The sequence below is a fragment of the Apium graveolens genome, chromosome 1 (genome assembly GCF_009905375.1).
Source record: "Apium graveolens cultivar Ventura chromosome 1, ASM990537v1, whole genome shotgun sequence".
In the NCBI taxonomy this organism is placed as follows: domain Eukaryota; kingdom Viridiplantae; phylum Streptophyta; class Magnoliopsida; order Apiales; family Apiaceae; genus Apium; species Apium graveolens.
Genome location: NC_133647.1, coordinates 199,891,096 through 199,911,023, shown reverse-complemented (window position 1 = coordinate 199,911,023; position 19,928 = coordinate 199,891,096). Strand labels below are relative to the sequence as shown.

The window sequence follows — 19,928 nt, the reverse complement described above, 5'->3', positions numbered from 1 at the left end:
GTAAAATTACAACAGTTAGTCAAGATCATGGGGAAGAATCTGATGTATACTCTCATCGTCATTTTAAATAAATTACCCTGTTCTAGAAAAAAAATGTACCCGGTTCTGAGTAGAGTTAAATATAAAGTTACAAAAGTATTCACTATTTCAGAATTTTTACAACTAGCAAAGGCAGCCTGAACTTCGAACAAATCTACTGCTTACTTTTTGTAAGAAATTGACGTGCATTCTAAACTGATGTGCATATTTTTAAACAAATTTACTACTTGCTTAAGAATCCTAAAGCATAATGAACACTAGGCAATTAGAAAGAACCCAATGTGGATCAAATTTTAGAAAGAGTGTTCCTCCAACACAGCGGAATTAGAAACAGTTTAGTGTTGGAATCTTGTCAAAATTAAAAAAATCACTACATATTGCAAAACAAATAGAACATATTGCAAAACAAATTAGAGCATATGTACAATATTTTCAAAGATGAAATTCTCAACAGTGGCATTATTATAAAAATAAAATACTACAACATTCCTCATCATTGAGCACTTAAAAATTAGTTCATCGTGGACCAAAAAATGCTTACTTATATCACTTAAAAATTCAAAATCACTATACTGAATATCTGTGGGATATACTTATGGTTATAAAAATTGGCCGATTTTTAAAAAATCACCGATAATTTGATCAAAAATATTTATCCGATTTCCAATAAATCACCGATAAATTATTCGATTTTGTAAAAATCGCCAAATAAATTGCAAATAGCCATCTCAGTCGAATAGTTCCGATTTCATACTCTATACTGAAGATGCCATCAAAACTCAAACGGGATGTTCACGGGCCTAACATCTCGAGATGGGTGGATAAGGGTTTTTATTGGGCTCTCACAGGCCCAACGATTGCCATTATGTTTTTATCAATTTTAATATAATTGGAGTTTCCCGCCACTTCAAAAAATAAACTCATTTTTCAATAGTAGTAATCAAAATACAAGTGACCCCAAATCTCAATTGCAACAAACACATACACACATTTCACACACATATACACATTGAGATTATTTGCATTTTCTCTCCACACAAATAGTTTCGATAAATTACTCGTGAAATCAATTAATTTATTCATCCGATTTAAATAAAGGTGTGTTTTCAAATCCCTATTTTTAAAATTTTTAATCTGATTACATGTATCTATAATTGTTAATAGATTTAGTTATGTTATTTATGTAATTGTTCATTTTTGATGTGTAATTGAGGTAAAATTAATATGTATTCATACCTTGCACACCAACTGTTTGATAAAGTTTCTGTATGTGGCACGAACACACGTTTCTCGTTTAACTTCTACTTGATCTCCTGCTTTGTTTTATTTAATTTGGTTGCGTGTTCGGTTTTATGGTAATAAGTTTATAGTTGTATTTGAATGATTAGATCGAGACGAGCGAAAATTAAAATTGTGACGGTGGCCTTTATTGTAATTAAACTTATGAGGTTGATGCAGAGGTTAAGTAGGAAGGCGATTACACTGTTAATTTGTTATAGTTATATCGACAGATATAATTTGCGAGGGCAACTCGTTTAATTTGAAGTGTGAATCAGTTAACGAAATCAGTTGATTGCTAATAAAGTAATGTGGTTTTGTAGAGACGAAAATGGCAGTGCCTTTTGTAGGTGTAACTGAGTGATTTGTTAAGTTTCGGATTCTAATTAATTAGTTATGCTGTTTAGGAACGAAGTCTTACCCGAGTCTGACTAGACCATGAATATATTTTTGGCTTTTTGTTTAAGTTTGTGGACAGTATGTTATTACCTTCATCTGACACTTGCAGGTTAGCTAAGCTATTAATACTGTGATATTCTAGTACTCATGGAAGCAATTTGTTAATCTGCTATGATTCTTCTTATGATAATAGGAAATGAGAAATATACGACTATAATAGAACTTTGTGCTAAATTTTTAACCCCATCAGTCACTGTTTATTTCTTAATTTTTTAAAAGTCAATCATAATTCAGAAGTGTTCATGATCTTGCGGAGATCTGATGTCATTAAAATTTGTGATAGCCGGCACTAGTTTTCTGATACTATATTTTAGATTATGTTTTCCCCCATATATCTTTTACTCTTATATTTAATAATTGTGGAATAAAATATTTTAGAAAGGAGGGATTAGGCGTTCATGGCGTCCAGTACAGGGGATGGATCTGGGTTTTCAGGCATGGATGATTATGAATCCTTAATTTCAACTACCGATGCAGAGCTATTGAAGCGAGCATGGCGAAATGAAAAAGCCGCTCCTGAAATTCTCCGATTTGAGGCCTCTTTGGTTCAGCGTTCTAGAGAACAGATTCAATTGATGGTACCTATTCTATGTTAATACCTACATGTGATATCGATGAAATGACTTATCCGTACCATTGCTACAGTTTTTAGGGAATTAGCAATATCTTTACTATTGACTACTTTATGGCTTACTTTAAACAGCGGGACTCTGCTGGCCTCATGCATTAGTTGAGTTAAGAGTAGATTTCCCCAAAGTTATGCCTTGCTATAGTAGTCCCAGGTCTCCAGATACCTCCTTCTCCCATAATAGATACCTAGACAATTATTTTCCTGGATATCAATGTAAAGCAGCAACTTCCCTAATCTAAACCAACTTCTAGAGAATCATACACTCCACAGAAATAAAATCACTATTCAGACCTATGAGATAGCAATTGACCGGAGACAAGGAGCAGCTTTGCATATATCTCAAAACAACCCCCGGACAGAAAAAAGTTCACTTTTAATATGCTAAGCCCTTTTGTTGACTGTCCATTGGGAGTATACGCTCTACCAAATTGTATCGGCATGATCAGGAACTCTATAGAGGAAAAATTTTAGGAAAAAAGAAAAGTAGATATTCAGTTCCCCAAACGACACCCCTGTATCTGATATTCACCACATTTTTTTAAGACTAAAAAACCTTCCTGATAACCTTTTTGATCTAAGAAAGCAAAAAACCAGATATAGAGAGATTTAAAAAAAATAAATTGAAAGGAACCTCTAGAAGTCCCAAAATTTGTCTAAAGCCGCTATTCTAGCTTCCCCGAGACATCTTGTCATGTAAAAAATCAACATGCAGAGCATCTTGTCCTTTTACATCTGTTTGTTGTTTTCTCTAAATTTAGTGTCTGGCAATGGCTTGAGCTTACTGTCTTCTCTTTTCCTTAAAAAGGCAAGAAGGGTTTTGACAAGGATCTTACCCTAATGCTAACACTCACACATGCATCCTCCGAGGTTTTAACCCTCAACCTCTCGTTACCCAGAGAATAGGGGTATCCACTAGGCTAAAATGCTACCGATATTTGTATAGCGTACTAGTTTCAAATGTAATAGGATATTGAGGATTGAGGGTGTTTGCAAACTAATTGTAGCCTTGTACACCAGTAAGTCTAGCTTTAAGCATCCTGTGAGCTCAAGAGTCTTTCTTTAGAACCATGAGAATGAATTTGTTGAAGTAATGCAGGTAAACGTGTGCCAAACTGCCATCATTTCCTTGTAATTATATTGCATCTTCATTCTTCCGTTGTAGACTTATGTTATTGCAAGGGCAGTAACTTACTGGCTAGTGCATTGATATATCTATATATGTATTAATTCATGATGCATAACTTTCTGTTTCAAAAAATGCATCTTAATAGTCACCACAGATAACACATATCTATATTTCCAATGATTTGATGGCATTAACTAGTAGTTATGACTTATGAGTATGTTCATTACCTCCTCTACTTTCAAATATTTGCAGATATGTTACTAAACATTCTTGAATTGCTGCCTTTGTGTATGATTTTTGAGACTTGATTATCATGCTGCTTCACTGATTATGTTCAGGAAGAAACAGTGGAGGAATACACTAAAAATGGAGTGGATGCACTCAGCGTCTCACTCTATCAGATGGACTTGGATAGGACTCTATTTTTGTTGAGATCTTATCTCAGGACTCGTCTTCAAAAGGTCTAATTTATAGTTCTATATTTTGTGTAATTTAAGTTTATCTAATAAATAAAAGGTAATATATTTCTGTCTTGCTGCTTGTAATTTGTTAACTAATCTGGATAGCAGATATTTTTCATAAATTGTAAGACTGTTTGACTTTGACACGCTACATTCGAGTCCAAAGCAATAGTTAACATTGGACAAACTAGCAAAGCTGAACTTTCTGGTCAAATGATTGTCCATACAGCTGAAGGACGAAGAAACTAGTTACCACTTGTAATTTTACTATGCAAAGTTTACTTATAAGTTCAATTAATCTTCTTTTACAGATCGAGAAATATGCATTTCACATTCAAAAGACTTCTGAACTTTGGAATCTGCTTTCTAAACAAGAGCAGACGTTTGCTAAAAGGTGATCGCGCTTACTTCTTCTTTTTTCAGTGAACTCAAAAGTGTTATAATATAAAGCAGTAGTTCTCTTACCTTTTCTACTGTATGCTATCATTTCAGGTGTACAGATGATATGGAACAGCTTTTTGAACAATCTGTTCTATCAAAACTGCCTGATCGTTACAAATCCCATTTGAAGCAATCTGTTATAAGTGAAGAGGATGATATGGGTAAATGCTTCTTTAGCCTTACTAGCTAGTAGCTACTATGACAGATAATTTGAAGTCACCTTGCTGTTGTACAGTATATTATTTTGAATAGTTAATAGTGGTTAATAAAATGTTACAATGTAGATTTTGAGTCATTGAATTTTCTTTTTCAAGCTTCCTAGTTCATGACTTTATTCACAGCAAGGGGAACAGCTTAAATAGTTGAGGTTTTAGCTCGACTGTCTGTGCCTGTTTACAAGGATATGTTTCCTAACTATTTGTAGATGCAAAAGGATTGATACTCTTAGGGCCAAATCCCAACTGAAACTGTTAAGCATGTCATATCTGATTTAGATGTGAGGGCATCTTTGCAAATTATCGACTGAAGCTCAGTTTACAAAAATTGCTATGATTGGTTTCCACTAAAAATAAAGTGTATAGTATTAATGATCTGATTTACTATATTTGTCATGTCTGTCAAAGCTGATAATTTGTGTCTGTATGATTTACAGTTCCTGAGGCGCAGTTGGACACTTTTGTTATTTGCCGATGCAAGAGATTTTTAGGAGCTTTCCAACTTGACGAAACGTAATTTGTTGCACATGAATTAATCTTCTTGCTTAGTTTAGGCATTATCATAGTAAAGGTTCTAATTTTGATCTTCCATTTGATAGTGGTGTGGAGAAACCAGTGGATCTGGAAGCTGATGATCTCTATGCCCTTCGTTACAAATCAATAAAACCGCTGGTTGAAAGTGGGCAAGTTGATTTAGTTTAACTGCATGTTGCTGCTGACAGAAGCTCCTTCTGGGCCAATCAAATTATTCTACTGATGCCAAGGTAAGCCAGAAGCATTGTTTATGTCTGCAGAATGTTGTATGAGTCTTAAACCTTTCTTATCCTGCCCTTTTTACAAATTTTTTAAGTTCTGCAATTACTTTCCTCAAGAACACACATACATATCTGTATGTCAATGTAAAAACATTAGTATTTTTTTTTGTTTTCAAAACTTTGCGTGACTATAAGATTATCAAACTACACTATTCAGAATCCATCATTCGAATATTTGTTGTGATAGTGTAAATGCTGCTCGAAAGTTACGAGGTCGATGCCCACTAATCACAACATGGTCTCGTAAGATGATATGTTCTGATTTTCGTATAGACGTGTGAATCTTGAATGACAATGACAGTGAAACCAGTTGGTTCTACAATGAATCAGGAAAACTGTACTTATTGTTTATGTGGTGTTAAAGGAGTGTTATTGTTGGTGGGCATGGTCCCAAGCTCCCTGTGATTCTACGTGAATTGTTTCGACACCTAACATTTAGGCAGATATTTCATATTTTTGCTGATTATGTTTGTTGATTTGTTCTGATACGACCACAAGTATTAGGGCGTTCACTACTTTAGTTGGCGTTTGGTACAAAATTCAACTGTTGTGGCTTAGACAGGAGGGTTAATGGCGACCATTCAATTCAAGCCAACTCTTCCTTGTTTAAATAATAAAAAGAGCCGTTTAAGATCTATACACAGAAATTAAAGAAAATTCAACAATATGGGAAATATTTATAGGGTGATAATCAAAAATTATAATATGTTATAACTTATTGAAAGGCGAAAAAAGAAAGAGCGAGAACGACTTGACAAATTAACTATTAGAAATTTAAAGTTGACTTATTTAAAAAAAGATGGGTTGTTAAAACTTTGTGGGTACTTTAGAATTTAGATATAGCTGTCATGTTAATTTTGTACTACTTTATAATTTCAGGGAGGTCATAGTAATGGCCGGTTCGGATCGTAAAATTTTAATTCGGTTATAGGAATGAAAATGAGATTCAAATATATTTTTATATTAAAATCTTATTATCATTTCCGTCAATTTGATCGAAATTTCATGATTCAAACACTATCTAAAATATTTTAGGTCTTGGGTCAGTGTGTGCACGCTATTCTATTAAAGAATTATTTATTTAATATAACAATGCTGGCATGGAGCACAGTGTTTTGAGTTAAACACAAACGTGATCTTAGTTATTTGTATATTTTGCAAGTAGAATATTGATCGAGACATTTACGGAGAAACTCTTGTGTAATTAAATACTCCCTCCGTCCTATTTAATTTTTTATATTAGGGGACGGGGTTCGGCACACATTTTAATGCTCTTATTAAATGTAGTTGCATAGTTTTTTTTTAATTTTTTTTTTTCTAAATTAAAATATAATGTTCAAACTTTTATAAAAAAATGAAAATTTTAAAAATAAATTACGGAAATATACTTTATAATTGCCTTAAAATACGTGTCAAGCACGTGCAAAAAACTGTAAAAAAATGAGAGGGCGGAGGTAGAACTCAACAACCTACAAAAAGTTTGAAGCTTTACAATGAGTCCTTGTGATATAACCCAGGCACTTTTGTCTATTAGCCCTTGTACTTTGGCTTGTTTTTATATTTAGCCGTTCACGTGATCCATTTTTTAGCTTAGATGACAATTAGACGTGCTTCTTGACTGAGTTCCGGCGAAAGGAAAATATTAGTAGCTGTAAATTTTACTCAATGCACCTTCCAGTGTACAACAGTATTAAGGGTCCGGTCCCTGACAAATCGTTACCGGAGAGGTTTTAATCAACAAACGGGTTTTAAATCATGTTCGTTCATTCTTTGATTCAATGGTGCATAACTCGTTTGTTAATTGATACCTCTCTGACAAACCGTTGCCAGAGACCGGACTCCACAATGTTAAACAAGAAATAAGCAATGTTCATAGAATTTGGCTTTTAACATCCATGAATGGTTCAAAAAAGTTTCATGACAACCATGAACTACAGTACAAATACAAAGCACAAAATCTTTATCATCATCATCATCAATTTATAATCATGTAATAAAATCAAACAGACAAAATCTTACAAAGACCATCAAAATTAACACCATCATCACCACCACCCAATCTAATCATAGCCTTGATATCATCATCAGAAGCCTCAAAACCAGTCAACCTCAAATAACTTTTAAGATCTTCATGACCAACTTTGCCATCTCCATCTCTATCCATAACCCTAAACACTTCTTCCATCACTCCATTCCTTTTGCCGTTACTTCTTTGCCTGTCTCCGGCAAGAACCTTCTCGAACTCATCGAACTCTACGTAGCCATTCTTGTTTGAATCAGCTACTGTCATCATTGAACCTATTGCATCATCTTCACCTGCTGATGATGATAGTTTGTGGCCGTAAAATGTGGAGAGATCGTCTCTGCTGATCTTGCCATCATGGTCTACGTCCAGAACTTCGAATGCTGATCGAAGACCTGGCTTCTTTGTTGTTGAAATGGTAGTACTACCTGTAGGACACATTGTGTGTGCGTGAGAGAGAGAGAGAGAGAGAGGGAGAGAGAGGGAGAGAGGTTTTGAGGTATAAAGAAAGTTAGAGGTTGAGAAGAAATGGGAGGGTGTATAAATAGGAAAAGCGGAGTGGAGTTATTTATTAGTGGGTCAAATGAACTGGGAAAAATATGTGGGAAGGTGTGGCTTGGTTAGCAAGCTGGTCCAAGTGCGGCCAAGATTATTTGGCAATAACTTAGAAATATCCGGAGGGGGAGAGCATCGTAATTATTACTCCCTCAAAACGTTTCTTATTTGTATTCAACACGTTTGTTGATATACACTTTTAATTGTTAATATTTTTAATTTCGTATTAGTATTAAATATAAAAACTTCGTTGTATTAAAGTACTCATAAATATGAATATAATAAAATCACTCATAATTATATTTGATATTATAAATTATATATAAATTAGTAATCAATCTGTTACCATAATAACTACAAAAAGTCAAAATAGGAACAACATTATAGGACGAGGGAGTATTAATATAATAATAATACTCCAGAATATGCGTATGGCATGAGAGCGTCCAGATTATGTGCGTATGGCATGACATCAAACTGTAAGGTTGTGAACCGTGTTGAAATGTTATTTTTCCTTTTAAGGAATATTGAATATTTAATGCACGGCCGAATCTTAACTCGGGTCGCTATATGATAACAGAGAAATGTCAAATTTTTCAAAAACAATTTCCCAAAATTTCCTCAAAAATGTTGATTTGTCAGAAAATAGATCACAATCTTTTTCAATATATTATGATACTCCCGCGTACATAAATATGTACCCACAAATTAAAACTTGCCACGTGTTAGTCAAGTCATTTGTTAAGATATTTGAAAAAGATTTTTGGGAACCTAATATTTACGACAAAAATAGACCTGTAAATTTGGAATTTTTCTCCGTAATTGTACAACAAGATCTCTTGCGTTGATATGTGTTTGTTTTTTTAAAAAAATAAAATAATGGTACAGATTTAAATATTTGTAGGGAGGGGGCGATTATTTATGCACGCCTCTACCCGATGATAAATTAGTACAAAATAACACCATTAACAAACAATATTATGAGGTTCTATGATGAATATCCCCAAATTCAAGTGACCGTTGTCACCGTTCTATAATAATTCAGTTGTGATATTCACACCACAACTTTAACCTGAGTTTAAATTTGGAGAGAATATTAAAGATTTATGTTTATTTATTTTTGTGTTTTAGAGATTTTTTAAGAAAAAAATAGAAAGAGAGATTAAATATGGATCAATTTTATTTTAAAATTTTCTTTTCAAAAATGAGATGATTGAGAGTGAAAGATTAATTGTAGTAATAATCATGTTGAATATTTCAATATATTTTTACTTTCTCATCCTTTTTTCAAAAACATGGGAACGAGAAAGAAAATAATTTATCCCGAAAATTTATGAGAACAGATACTCATTTGTAAGGTTATAAGTCATATTTGTCAAAAAAAACTCGAAAACATAGTGTAAGAATAATGTTAGAGTCTTAAATTTTAAAAGTAATTCTGAATTCTCGACAAAAAAAATATATTTCTGAATTGTACATGTCAAGTTTGGACAGAATTATTAAGACACATGAAGTTTGTTAATCTTACTGACTTAAAACCCGTGCGATGCACAGATCGCACATATTTTTTTTAATTTATATAATTTTTATTTAAAAAAATTGAATTTAATTCTAATTTTGTTCACTTAAAAGTTTAAATGATAAGATTTCATAATAATCAGATTAGCAGACATATATGTTTAACATTTAAATTTATTTAAAGTGATAGCATGTGATATTTATTTCGAAAGCTTAAATCACCTCTAAAGTATCCCGTATACGATGAAGATCAGAATCTACACACACATATATTGTGTTCCTCTTTTAAAAAGAGTAAAATATACTTAACAAAAAAAGAGAGAGTGAAATATGAGAATGATACCATGAGATATGAGCAGCGATTTGATTTGTCGATAATAGTAGATGTACATCCACTGTCAAGTTGGTTGAGAAAATAACTGCACATGCCTCGAAATTTGATAATAGTGCAAAAATTAATTTCTCAAAGTATTATGATAGATCATAGGTGGTCAATTTGAAATCACACAATTGTAAGCTGAAACTAAGGACACCTCTTTTAAAATTGCACCATTGAGATTAAGTCTTGGTATGAACAGAAAAACAGCCATCCTTCTTTGTTTCTTGAAGGGAATGACTCTGCATTGCTTTCGAAACAGCAATGGCCAACTTTTCATGGTGATGCAATACATGCAAACCACCTACTATTACTACTTGCCCATTGTGTCCCATCTTTTTCACCTGAAACGGACAAGATAAACTGCAACACAATTCAAGGAACCCACAATTCTGAATCTTGAAAAGAGGGGTTCGTTAATAAATATCAAATTTGAGACCACTGAAATAGGTTTAGTGATTGTTTGAGTAATGAATAACTACAGGATGTTTAATACTCACACACACTATTTAGTAAACTAGTACTTGAATGGTAACAGGGAAAATACAAGCCACCAGTAGGCAAGTAATTCTCTGACAAGGTGCTGGCATAATTATATGCTTAATTTAAGAAAAAGAAAAGGACTGTAATTTCACGATAAATAAAAAGAAATAAATATGAATTTTACCACTAGAAGCAACTTACCTCAGCTTCAAGGTTATACTGTAGTTAACTAGTTATTGCCACTTTCCATTATATTGTATAGATTATGATTCTGGAGGACAATGATTGGCATGAGCAACAGAGTAGTTAGATCAACAGTCTCAGACCTGATTGCATATGACAGAAAGAAAAATAAAACGCATTAAAAATCGAATCAAGACATTCAGCAATTAGCTACCACAAACAAGAAACAGATAAAATTTACTTGGTTTGGTCAACATGGCCAACTTCACAGGAGTAGAAAGAGCTTCACTTTTTTCAGCTAGAGTTATAAGAGAATACATGTGCAACCCTAAGACTGATTAAATCTTTTTGAAACTTCCTTGCTGCACCCCCTGGAAACTATGGTGGGTGGCAAAACAAATACATGTCAAACAACTCACATCTCTTGGCATTTACCACTGTGCATGACATTAGAATTGCAAACTAGACCATGAACCACCAATGCAACAGATTCCAAGCAGATAGAGATAGAGTATTTGTATATTTAACTCAAATTTTTGAGTACATACCTCATTTTTTGTTTCCGATACCAAAAGCAATAAAATGAGAATATAAAACAAATAATACATCCATGAACACCAATATACTGGAACTTATAAACTACCAACATTAAGACCAAAGGCCTCAGTCAAAGACCTCACATGCCGTGATGATATATGGTACGTAGCATTATTATCTTTCATACGTGTTATATACATTGGTTGCCAGTTTCTTTTCTCATAGGTAAATTGTCACCATAGTCGCAAAGCTCAGGAATAACGTAACGGTCTCAGAAATAGACATTATCATCAAGGCCAATCTTAATGATTTCTTTTAGGACAATGTTAAGCTACACATAGATTTGATGATGTCCATCTATTACACACATCTGAGACACCAAGAAAGATCTCTTGCATTACTGTCCAACAGAGCCTCTTCCCCGTCTCCCAACCCTTTCAAAGAGTGATCATTTGTCAAATACATTTTGAAGTCGAGCCATAAGCATGAACAAAACTTTCAGGAAGTCAACTATTAATAAGTCAAAACTTATTATTGGAGGACCTATAATACATTATCAATGATTAGTAACGAAGCCATACCTAACATCGGGAGCTATATCATGCTCAAATGTGGTTGGAACCAGAGAAGCAACTCGTCCAAAACAATGTCATTGGAGTAAGGCTCACTAATTGATGTTCACACCATTGCCAGTTGCAAAAAATGAGTACTATCTTCACTCCTCAAGTTAGCTAGATGAAGAATTCAACCAGCTTGTTCTCAACATGCAAAGACTATGAAAAACTAAAAATGTGAAACATTCAGCCACACTGAGTACATACAACATATCGATATTACAAGTGGCACCATAAACCAGATTGTGCAATAATCTAAACTGATCAAAGACTTTCTTAATATTAAAAAGTAAAAACTAATACATGAGAATACAGTGCAATACTAGCATTCAATTCTAGTTGCAACAACTGATTACAAGAGGAAACATTACAAACCTAATAAAACACAGTAAAACGGTTATCACATAGTTCAATTATTGGATCAGAATCGAAACCTCAATAACCTAAAGCTCCGTCTCTAGCTACTCCAAAATCTACAAGATTCTAATGGCGGCGAGGCAAAAGAACAGTTTCGGGAAAGGACGATGTTCCATTATTAGAAGCACCTTTTATATTAAGAATCGATGTCACCAAATTGTATATCTGAATATTCTCAAAAGACGGGATTTTTACTCCCTTAGGAAACCTAGGACCATGACCAATAAATATAGACCTCATAGAGAAGAATGCATTGTCATAACCATGTGCTCCTCCACATTCTTTAGCTTCCGATTTCTTCAGCTTCAATGTGTATCCTTCATCAACTAAGCCAACTATGGGAGTGATCCGATCACTCTCCCAGTAATGCAAACGACTAGGCAAATCCTCCTTAAGATACATTTTCAAATACTTCCCATTCCCAACTTTCCCCGATTCCAACCCCTCATTCATCTTCTTAACAACATCAGCAGATGACACATTTTCCGGTGGTCTAATCGCAAGTAACGGACTATAATACGAAATCCACTCCACTGGAATATCAATCCACGGACTCAACTCTTCCAAGAAAATCAACTTCCCATCACAAGTCCCAACCATTCCATGATCACCAACCATTATAATCGTAACATCCTCAAAAACCCCTCTTTTCTCCAACCCCGTAATCAACCTCCCAATCAACCTATCAATATTCGCAACGGCCTCACTAATCAACGGATCATCCGGTCCCACCTTATGACCCTGATGATCCGGATCCTCAAAATACAACGTCATAAACACCGGAACCTCACAATCCGGCAAATCAAAGTACCTCAAAATCGCATCAACCCGCTCATCAAACGCTACATTCTCATCATACGGCGCACAATAATGTAAAGGACAGTTCCAAAACCCCTTATGCACTTCCGAACCAGGCCAAAAATACGTAGCAGCCTTAAGTCCGTGATTCACCACAGTCTCCCACAACGGCTCACCAAGCCACCACTTAGGCTCGTGACTCGACATCGAAAACACATCACTTATATTACCCGGATCACAGAAATAGTTGTTCACAATTCCGTGATACGCCGGATACAAACCCGTAACAATTGAGTAATGATTAGGGAATGTCAGAGTAGGGTAAACCGGAATCAAACCTGTTTCGGCCTCCACGCCGTTGCGAATCAATCTGTTAATGTTGGGAGTGAGAGTCTTGTGTTGGTACCCGAATCGAAACCCGTCGGAGGAGATTAAAATGACGATAGGGCGAGCGAGCTCAGCAGTGGATAGTTTAGGTGGATGGAAAGGAGTGAAATGTAGGAGTGAGATGAGAATTGTGGTAATGGTGAGGAGAATGAGAGATGTGGAGATGCAGTTTGAGGTGTGTTTTGGGGGTTTAGCTGGGAGGAGAGGTGGGTTTGTTAGTGAGGTTGGATTAGGAAACATGTTTGCTAGATCAACAAGTTGATGATTTTGGATAGTTCGGAGGTGTTTATTATTTGAAGTGAGATGGGAAGAGTAGGAATTAGTGTTGGAGATGGAGTGGACTAGAGTTGGACGAGACTGGTAGTTGAGATATATGACTAGGTGGTACGGAATCTACAAATTCATATTCAGGCTCTAATTAATAATGTTAATAGCATCTCCCCATGGTTGTAAAAATTGGGTACTGATTAGGGATTAATTGGTAAATTGGGGATTAATCGGAGGAATTAATCGGTACAAAAATCGGATATATTTAAATATTTTAATAATAATTAATATATTTACCTTATTTATTATGAAATATATAATTCAAAAATAATTTATAAATATTAATCGGATTTCAAAAAATAGATTGGCCAAATATTTTTTAAGAATTAATCGGGGATTAATCGGGGATTTTTTAAAAAATCGGGGATTTTTAGAACAGTGGTGTAGCTATATTTGTGAGCTATATTAGTAAAAAGGGTCATGTTCCTTAACAATCACTTGTTAAGAAACAGTTATCCAATACACTACTTCTTTATTGTTGGATCAACTTTTTAACGGTTAGGATTTAAAAAAAGAAATTTATCAGCCCGCTATAAATATACGCGGAAGAAGATGGGTTCCGCTCAAAATATCATCTGAAGACAAGAAAATCTAATTTTCTCCACACATGAACAAACAGCTTCATCTAAACACATAATTTATTCAATAATTAATTTTTTTGAGCACACTTTACAAATAGATTAAAAAACTCTATTTTAAAATAATTAAAATCATAAGATAATGTTAATTTTTGTATATGGATACTAAAATTTATTTTATATTAATAATAAAATAAGTGTTACCATATTTAAATTTGTATTCTATTTTACATGTTTTATATTAATATTTAATATCATCACTTTCTGTTTGTTTGTTACTTTTTAAATTTGTATTTAATTTAAATAATTTTTATCATGAATAGTGGTGTTAATAATATTAATATGAATACACTAATATATAAATATATGTATAAAAAAAAACATGTTTTATAAATAAAATGAGTAAAAAAATGATGACTAATAATGAATTAACACCAAAAGTTTAAAAACAAAATTGATTTTGTACTTTAAGCTATTTGTTTTACTCTCCTTGTTCTTAAAAAACAAAGTAAAGAAAAATAAAGTTAAAATAAATTATAATTTTGTATAAAAACAGATTAAAATCAAAAGATTTTTTGAACGGTTGATCTTAACCCGATATTAATCATCATTCTTTTACTTATTTTATTCATAAAATATGTCTCTTTTGATAAAAATATGTATATATTTGTGTATCATGTTAATATTCTTAATGTTACTATTCATGATAAAATCATTATAATTATTGAATGGTAAATTAAAAAATAAAAAATAAATCAAAATACATGTTACTAAATAAATAAATAAATAAAAAATAAAATACAAATCTAAATATAGTAACACTTCATTTATTATTATTATTATAAAATAAATTTTATTATTCATATAAAATTATATAATAACGTAATAATTAATATAAAATAATTTTTTATATCCATATAAAAAAATTAATGTAATTTTAGTTATTTTAAAATAGAGTTTTTAAAATTTATTTGTAAAATTTGTTTAAAAAATATAATTATTTAATAAATTTTGTTTCAGATGAAACTGGTTGCTAAGTTAGGTGTTCTCACATTTCGCGTATATTTTGAGCGGAACCTAATTTCTAACTAACTCTATCGGCGGATATTTATAGCGGACAATATTTTCTAACTAACTCTCTCCGCGGATATTTATAGCGGACAGACAATTTATATTTTTAAATCCTGACCGTTAAAAAGTTGATCCAACGATAAATAAAAGTGTGTTAGATAACTGGTTCCTAGTGTGTTAAATAGCTGGTCCTAACACGTGATTGTTAAGGAACTGGACCCTAGTAAAAAATAGATATTATGTAAAATTTGCTCAACCTGTAAAAAAATGTGCTTTAGTGGTATTAGCTATAATGATTAGCTATATTTAAAAAATAGTTTTATTGTTATTTTTAAATTTCAACAATTATACAGTAATCTTTTAGCAAAAAGGGTTGGTAAGAAATTATTAATAAAAATTAATTATTTTTTACTTGATATAAGTAAAAATAACATATATATGTGTGTATATATATATAACATATTTAATGATGTTGTTAAAATATTTAAATCATGATAAAATTCAATTAAAGTTGAACAACAATTTCGGAGAGTCAAAATAGTACACTGATAAGGCAAGTGTATGTTGAACAGGAGACGGGAAAATTTGTAGAAGGGGATTATAATGAATTAATTATGTCGGACTTAAAAAGAAGGAGAGTGGGACAAGATGTTGGGTCGGGTGACAGTTTAATTCAACAGGAGGAGGACGTACACATAGAGAATCAAGATAAGGAAACTTTGGGCCCAAAAAAATTATTTTGGTCGGTGCTGTATTACAGGCCTGCCACTCATCATGAATACATTGAGTTGGAACCGCCAAGGTATGGGTTTATCTTAGAAGGTTCAGTTCCAAAAGATGTCATTAGACAAGAAAAATCCAAGTGCATTTTTCTATGTGAAACTATTAGTAATAAGAAAAAGATAGGAAGAAATTCAATTAAAGTTGGGTTTTGAGAATATGGTTTTTGTAGAATCGGTAGGTAGAAGTGGTGGTCTCGCTTTGTTATGGAGAGATACAGAAAAAAAAATTCTCAGAAATTTTTCTCAAATTCACATTAACGTTGAAGTTTGCACTGATGAGGAAATCCCGTGGAGGCTTACTGGTATTTATGGTGAGCCAATGCGTGCTCATAGGAAAAAGACATGGGACCTGTTTAGAAACCTGCCAAGGGACTCAAATTTTCCTTGGGTTTTAATCGGAGAAAAGAGGAGGTGCGACCTGTCCGAATTGTCTTATCGAAGGGTTTAATGAGACACCAGTAGAGACAAGTTTGTGAGATATAGATATTATTGGCCATCAATTCACCTGGGAGAAGAGAAGGAACACTGAAATTTGGCTTGAGATATCGTTGGATCGAGCTTTAACTAACAATTCTTGGTTGCGTTTGTCCCTGCGAGCGGAACCTCAAAAACGTAATACAGCACCGACCAAAACTAAGTTGAGACCTGGATGCGAGCGGAACCTCAAAAATTCTTGGTTGCGGGCTTGTAATACAGCACCGACCAAAACTAAGTTTTTTGGGCCCAAAGTTTCCTTATCTTGATTCTCTATGTGTACGTCCTCCTCCTGTTGAATTAAACTGTCACCTGACTCAACATCTTGTCCCACTATCCTTCTTTATAAGTCCGAAATAATTAATTCTTTATTATCCCCTTCTACAAATTTTCCCGTCTCCTGTTCAACATACACTTGCCTTATCAGTGTACTATTTGACTCGCCAAAATTGTTGTCATAATCCCTTTAATTTCTCCAACAACTATCTTAGAAGGTTGGAATTGCCAAGGTATGGGTTTATCTTAGAAGGTTCAGTTCCAAAAGATGTCATTAGACAAGAAAAATCCAAGTGCATTTTTCTATGTGAAACTATTAGTAATAAGAAAAAGATAGGAAGAAATTCAATTAAAGTTGAGTTTTGAGAATATGGTTTTTGTAGAATCGGTAGGTAGAAGTGGTGGTCTCGCTTTGTTATGGAGAGATACAGAAAAAAATTTCTCAGAAATATTTCTCAAATTCACATTGACGTTGAAGTTTGCACTGATGAGGAAATCCCGTGGAGGCTTACTGGTATCTATGGTGAGCCAATGCGTGCTCATAGGAAAAAGACATGGGACCTGTTTAGAAACCTGCCAAGGGACTCAAATTTTCCTTGGGTTTTAATCGTAAAAAAGAGGAGGTGCGGCCTGTCCGAATTGGCTTATCGAAGGGTTTAATGAGACACCAGTAGAGACAAGTTTGTGAGATATAGATATTATTGGCCATCAATTCACCTGGGAGAAGAGAATGAACACTGAAAACTGGTTTGAGATACAGTTGGATCGAGCTTTTACTAACAATTCTTGGTTGCGTCTGTCCTTGCTGGCGAAATTGTACAATTTAGAAGGTTCTCCGTCTGACCATAGTCCTCTATGTCTTGAACCAAATGAGAGGCTAAACAATTCCAGTAAAAAAATGTTTTCATTTCGAGAACGCTTTTTTGACAAAACCACTTTGCTATCAGATTTTCAAGGATAACTGTAATGATGCAGGTACGTAGATATAGTACAATGAATTTTATAGTGTGGGGAAAAACTTTAGGCCCGGGGTAATGAGATTACTGGCTGTTTGAATAAACGAATTAAAGATTGTAAGTTGCGGTTGAAATATACATGCAGAAAAGGGATGTGTATTCAGTATAGCAGTACCGAAAAGCTAAGCGTCAATTGTTCATCGTATTGGACCAAAAAAAGATATTTTGGCGCCAGCGATCCAAACAGTCATGGGTTCAAGCGGGGGACAAAAATACAAGGTATTTTCACGCTTCCTGTAGCACTCGAAGGAGAAAAAATCGTATTCAGAAGCTTAAAAATGAGGAAGGAGTTTGGTTGGACTGGAAAAACGGGCTAACTGAATATATAAAGGAGTATTATACGAGACTGTTCACAAGTTCAAGGACAGAGGTTGAGGAAGTTATCCATTGTGTTGATATAAGAATTACAGATAATCAAAACATGGACTTGCTAATGTCAATTACGAAAGAAGAAGTGAAGTTTGCGTTGTTTCAGATGCACCCAGCCAAAACCACCGGGCCGGACGGTATAAACCCTGCCTTTTCTTCAAAAATACTGGTTGATTGTGGGTCATGATATTGTGAAGCTGGTGAGAATTTTTTTTGCTACGGGGAAACTAATTAGAGGGCTAAACGAGATAAATATAGTGCTTATTCCTAAAAAGAAAAATCTGGTGTCTGTAATGGAGTTCAGACCTATAGCTCTTTGCAATGTAGTGATGAAAATTGTCATGAAAGTTCTAGATAATCGGTTGAAAGAGGTGATTCCCGCGTTTAATTCTGAACAACAAAGTGCATTTATACCGGGTGGGTTGATCTCAGATGATTTTATGATCTCATATGAAGTTATGCATTATTTAAAATGAAAAAGATTTGGCAATGAGGGGTTTATGGCTATGAAACTTGATATGAGTAAAGCGTACGATAGAATAGAATGAGAATTTTTCGAAGCAATTTTGAAAAAAAATGGATTTTGAAGAGAAATGGATCCACCTGGTATTCCTATGTGTGTCGATAATGACCTATAATATTGGACATGGGGATGTGGAGATGGGGCACATTGTTCCTACTCGTGGTATGCGTCAGGGCGACCCGTTATCACCCTATTTGTTCATTATATAAGTCGAGGGATTGTTGGCTTCGATTTGGAATTACGAGAGCAAACAATGGATTAAAGGTATCAAAATATGTAGAAATGCCCCAACTATTTCGCATATACTTTTTGCCGATGATAGTTATTTATATTGTAGAGCAGATATCGGAGAAGCAAGAAGAGTATTAAAAGATGTATGAAAGAGTCTCGGGCCAAAAAATTAATAACTCCAAATCATCAGTTTTTTTCAACACGAATGTGATTCAGCCTAACAGAATGATGATATTTCAGGAACTGCAAATGAGTGAGGCAGATGACCATAGCACATATCTCAGGCTGCAGAACATATTGGGTAGAAAGAGATATGCTCTGTTGGGATATCCGAAGGAGAAGGTTAAGGAAAGAATCCAAAACTGGGATGGTAAACTTGTAGCTAAGTCAGGTAAAAAAAATGGTAGATCAGACACTGCCAATCTATGCAATGAATGTTTTTATTTTACATGGGTAAATTATAAAGGACATTGATATTAGATTATCAAAATTTTGGTGGGATTCGGACAACACGGGAGGTTCGAAAATTGCTTGGATGAGATGGGATCGTTTAACCAGATGTAAGAACGCCGGAGGTATGGGATTCATGGATTTCAACCTCGCTATGTTGGGTAAACAGGGGTAGAGATTTGTGTGGAAGTCAGAAGTTTAAAAGTAGAAAATATATTTAAATCTATACAGAAGAATGCGTTATAACTTCTGAAGATATATAAAGCTATATAATAAATAAGGAACCTGCGGATTACTATTACTCATTCATTATGCTGCATATATATATATATCATTTTCTATCTTTAATTTAATTTAATTTTTATCATTTATATACCCATTGAATCTGGGAACAATAAATACATGGCTTTAGTTTGGATCATATAAATGTGTTCGATTATAATCAACGTGACGGAGCCATAAACAATATTAGTAG

The 19,928-nt window shown here is 33.8% G+C and overlaps 3 protein-coding genes across 3 annotated transcripts; 1 reads left to right on the top strand and 2 right to left on the bottom strand.

The window, feature by feature from the left end:
- Nucleotides 1-889: 889 nt before the first annotated feature.
- LOC141724203 (DNA replication complex GINS protein SLD5) lies at nucleotides 890-5,931 on the top strand. Its single transcript, XM_074526244.1, has 7 exons — nucleotides 890-1,137; nucleotides 2,155-2,354; nucleotides 3,872-3,994; nucleotides 4,306-4,388; nucleotides 4,487-4,596; nucleotides 5,088-5,163; nucleotides 5,250-5,931. Exons 2-7 carry the CDS (start codon nucleotides 2,175-2,177, stop codon nucleotides 5,350-5,352), a joined length of 675 nt encoding a protein of 224 aa, XP_074382345.1. The 5' UTR covers nucleotides 890-1,137; nucleotides 2,155-2,174; the 3' UTR covers nucleotides 5,353-5,931.
- Nucleotides 5,932-7,313: 1,382 nt separating this feature from the next.
- LOC141678209 (calcium-binding protein CP1) lies at nucleotides 7,314-8,027 on the bottom strand. Its single transcript, XM_074484480.1, has one exon. It carries the CDS (start codon nucleotides 7,927-7,929, stop codon nucleotides 7,465-7,467), a length of 465 nt encoding a protein of 154 aa, XP_074340581.1. The 5' UTR covers nucleotides 7,930-8,027; the 3' UTR covers nucleotides 7,314-7,464.
- Nucleotides 8,028-12,015: 3,988 nt separating this feature from the next.
- On the bottom strand, nucleotides 12,016-13,733 carry LOC141678200 (uncharacterized). Its single transcript, XM_074484469.1, has one exon. It carries the CDS (start codon nucleotides 13,594-13,596, stop codon nucleotides 12,238-12,240), a length of 1,359 nt encoding a protein of 452 aa, XP_074340570.1. The 5' UTR covers nucleotides 13,597-13,733; the 3' UTR covers nucleotides 12,016-12,237.
- Nucleotides 13,734-19,928: the final 6,195 nt, after the last annotated feature.

Bases quoted from the DNA above. Each gene is read 5' to 3' on its own strand.
- LOC141724203 (XM_074526244.1), top strand. From the start codon at position 2,175: ATGGCGTCCAGTACAGGGGATGGATCTGGGTTTTCAGGCATGGATGAT. The intron at 4,597-5,087 runs GTAAATGCTTCT...TATGATTTACAG, and splicing joins AAGTGAAGAGGATGATATGG to TTCCTGAGGCGCAGTTGGAC. The intron at 5,164-5,249 runs GTAATTTGTTGC...TCCATTTGATAG, and splicing joins GCTTTCCAACTTGACGAAAC to TGGTGTGGAGAAACCAGTGG.
- LOC141678209 (XM_074484480.1), bottom strand. From the start codon at position 7,929: ATGTGTCCTACAGGTAGTACTACCATTTCAACAACAAAGAAGCCAGGT.
- LOC141678200 (XM_074484469.1), bottom strand. From the start codon at position 13,596: ATGTTTCCTAATCCAACCTCACTAACAAACCCACCTCTCCTCCCAGCT.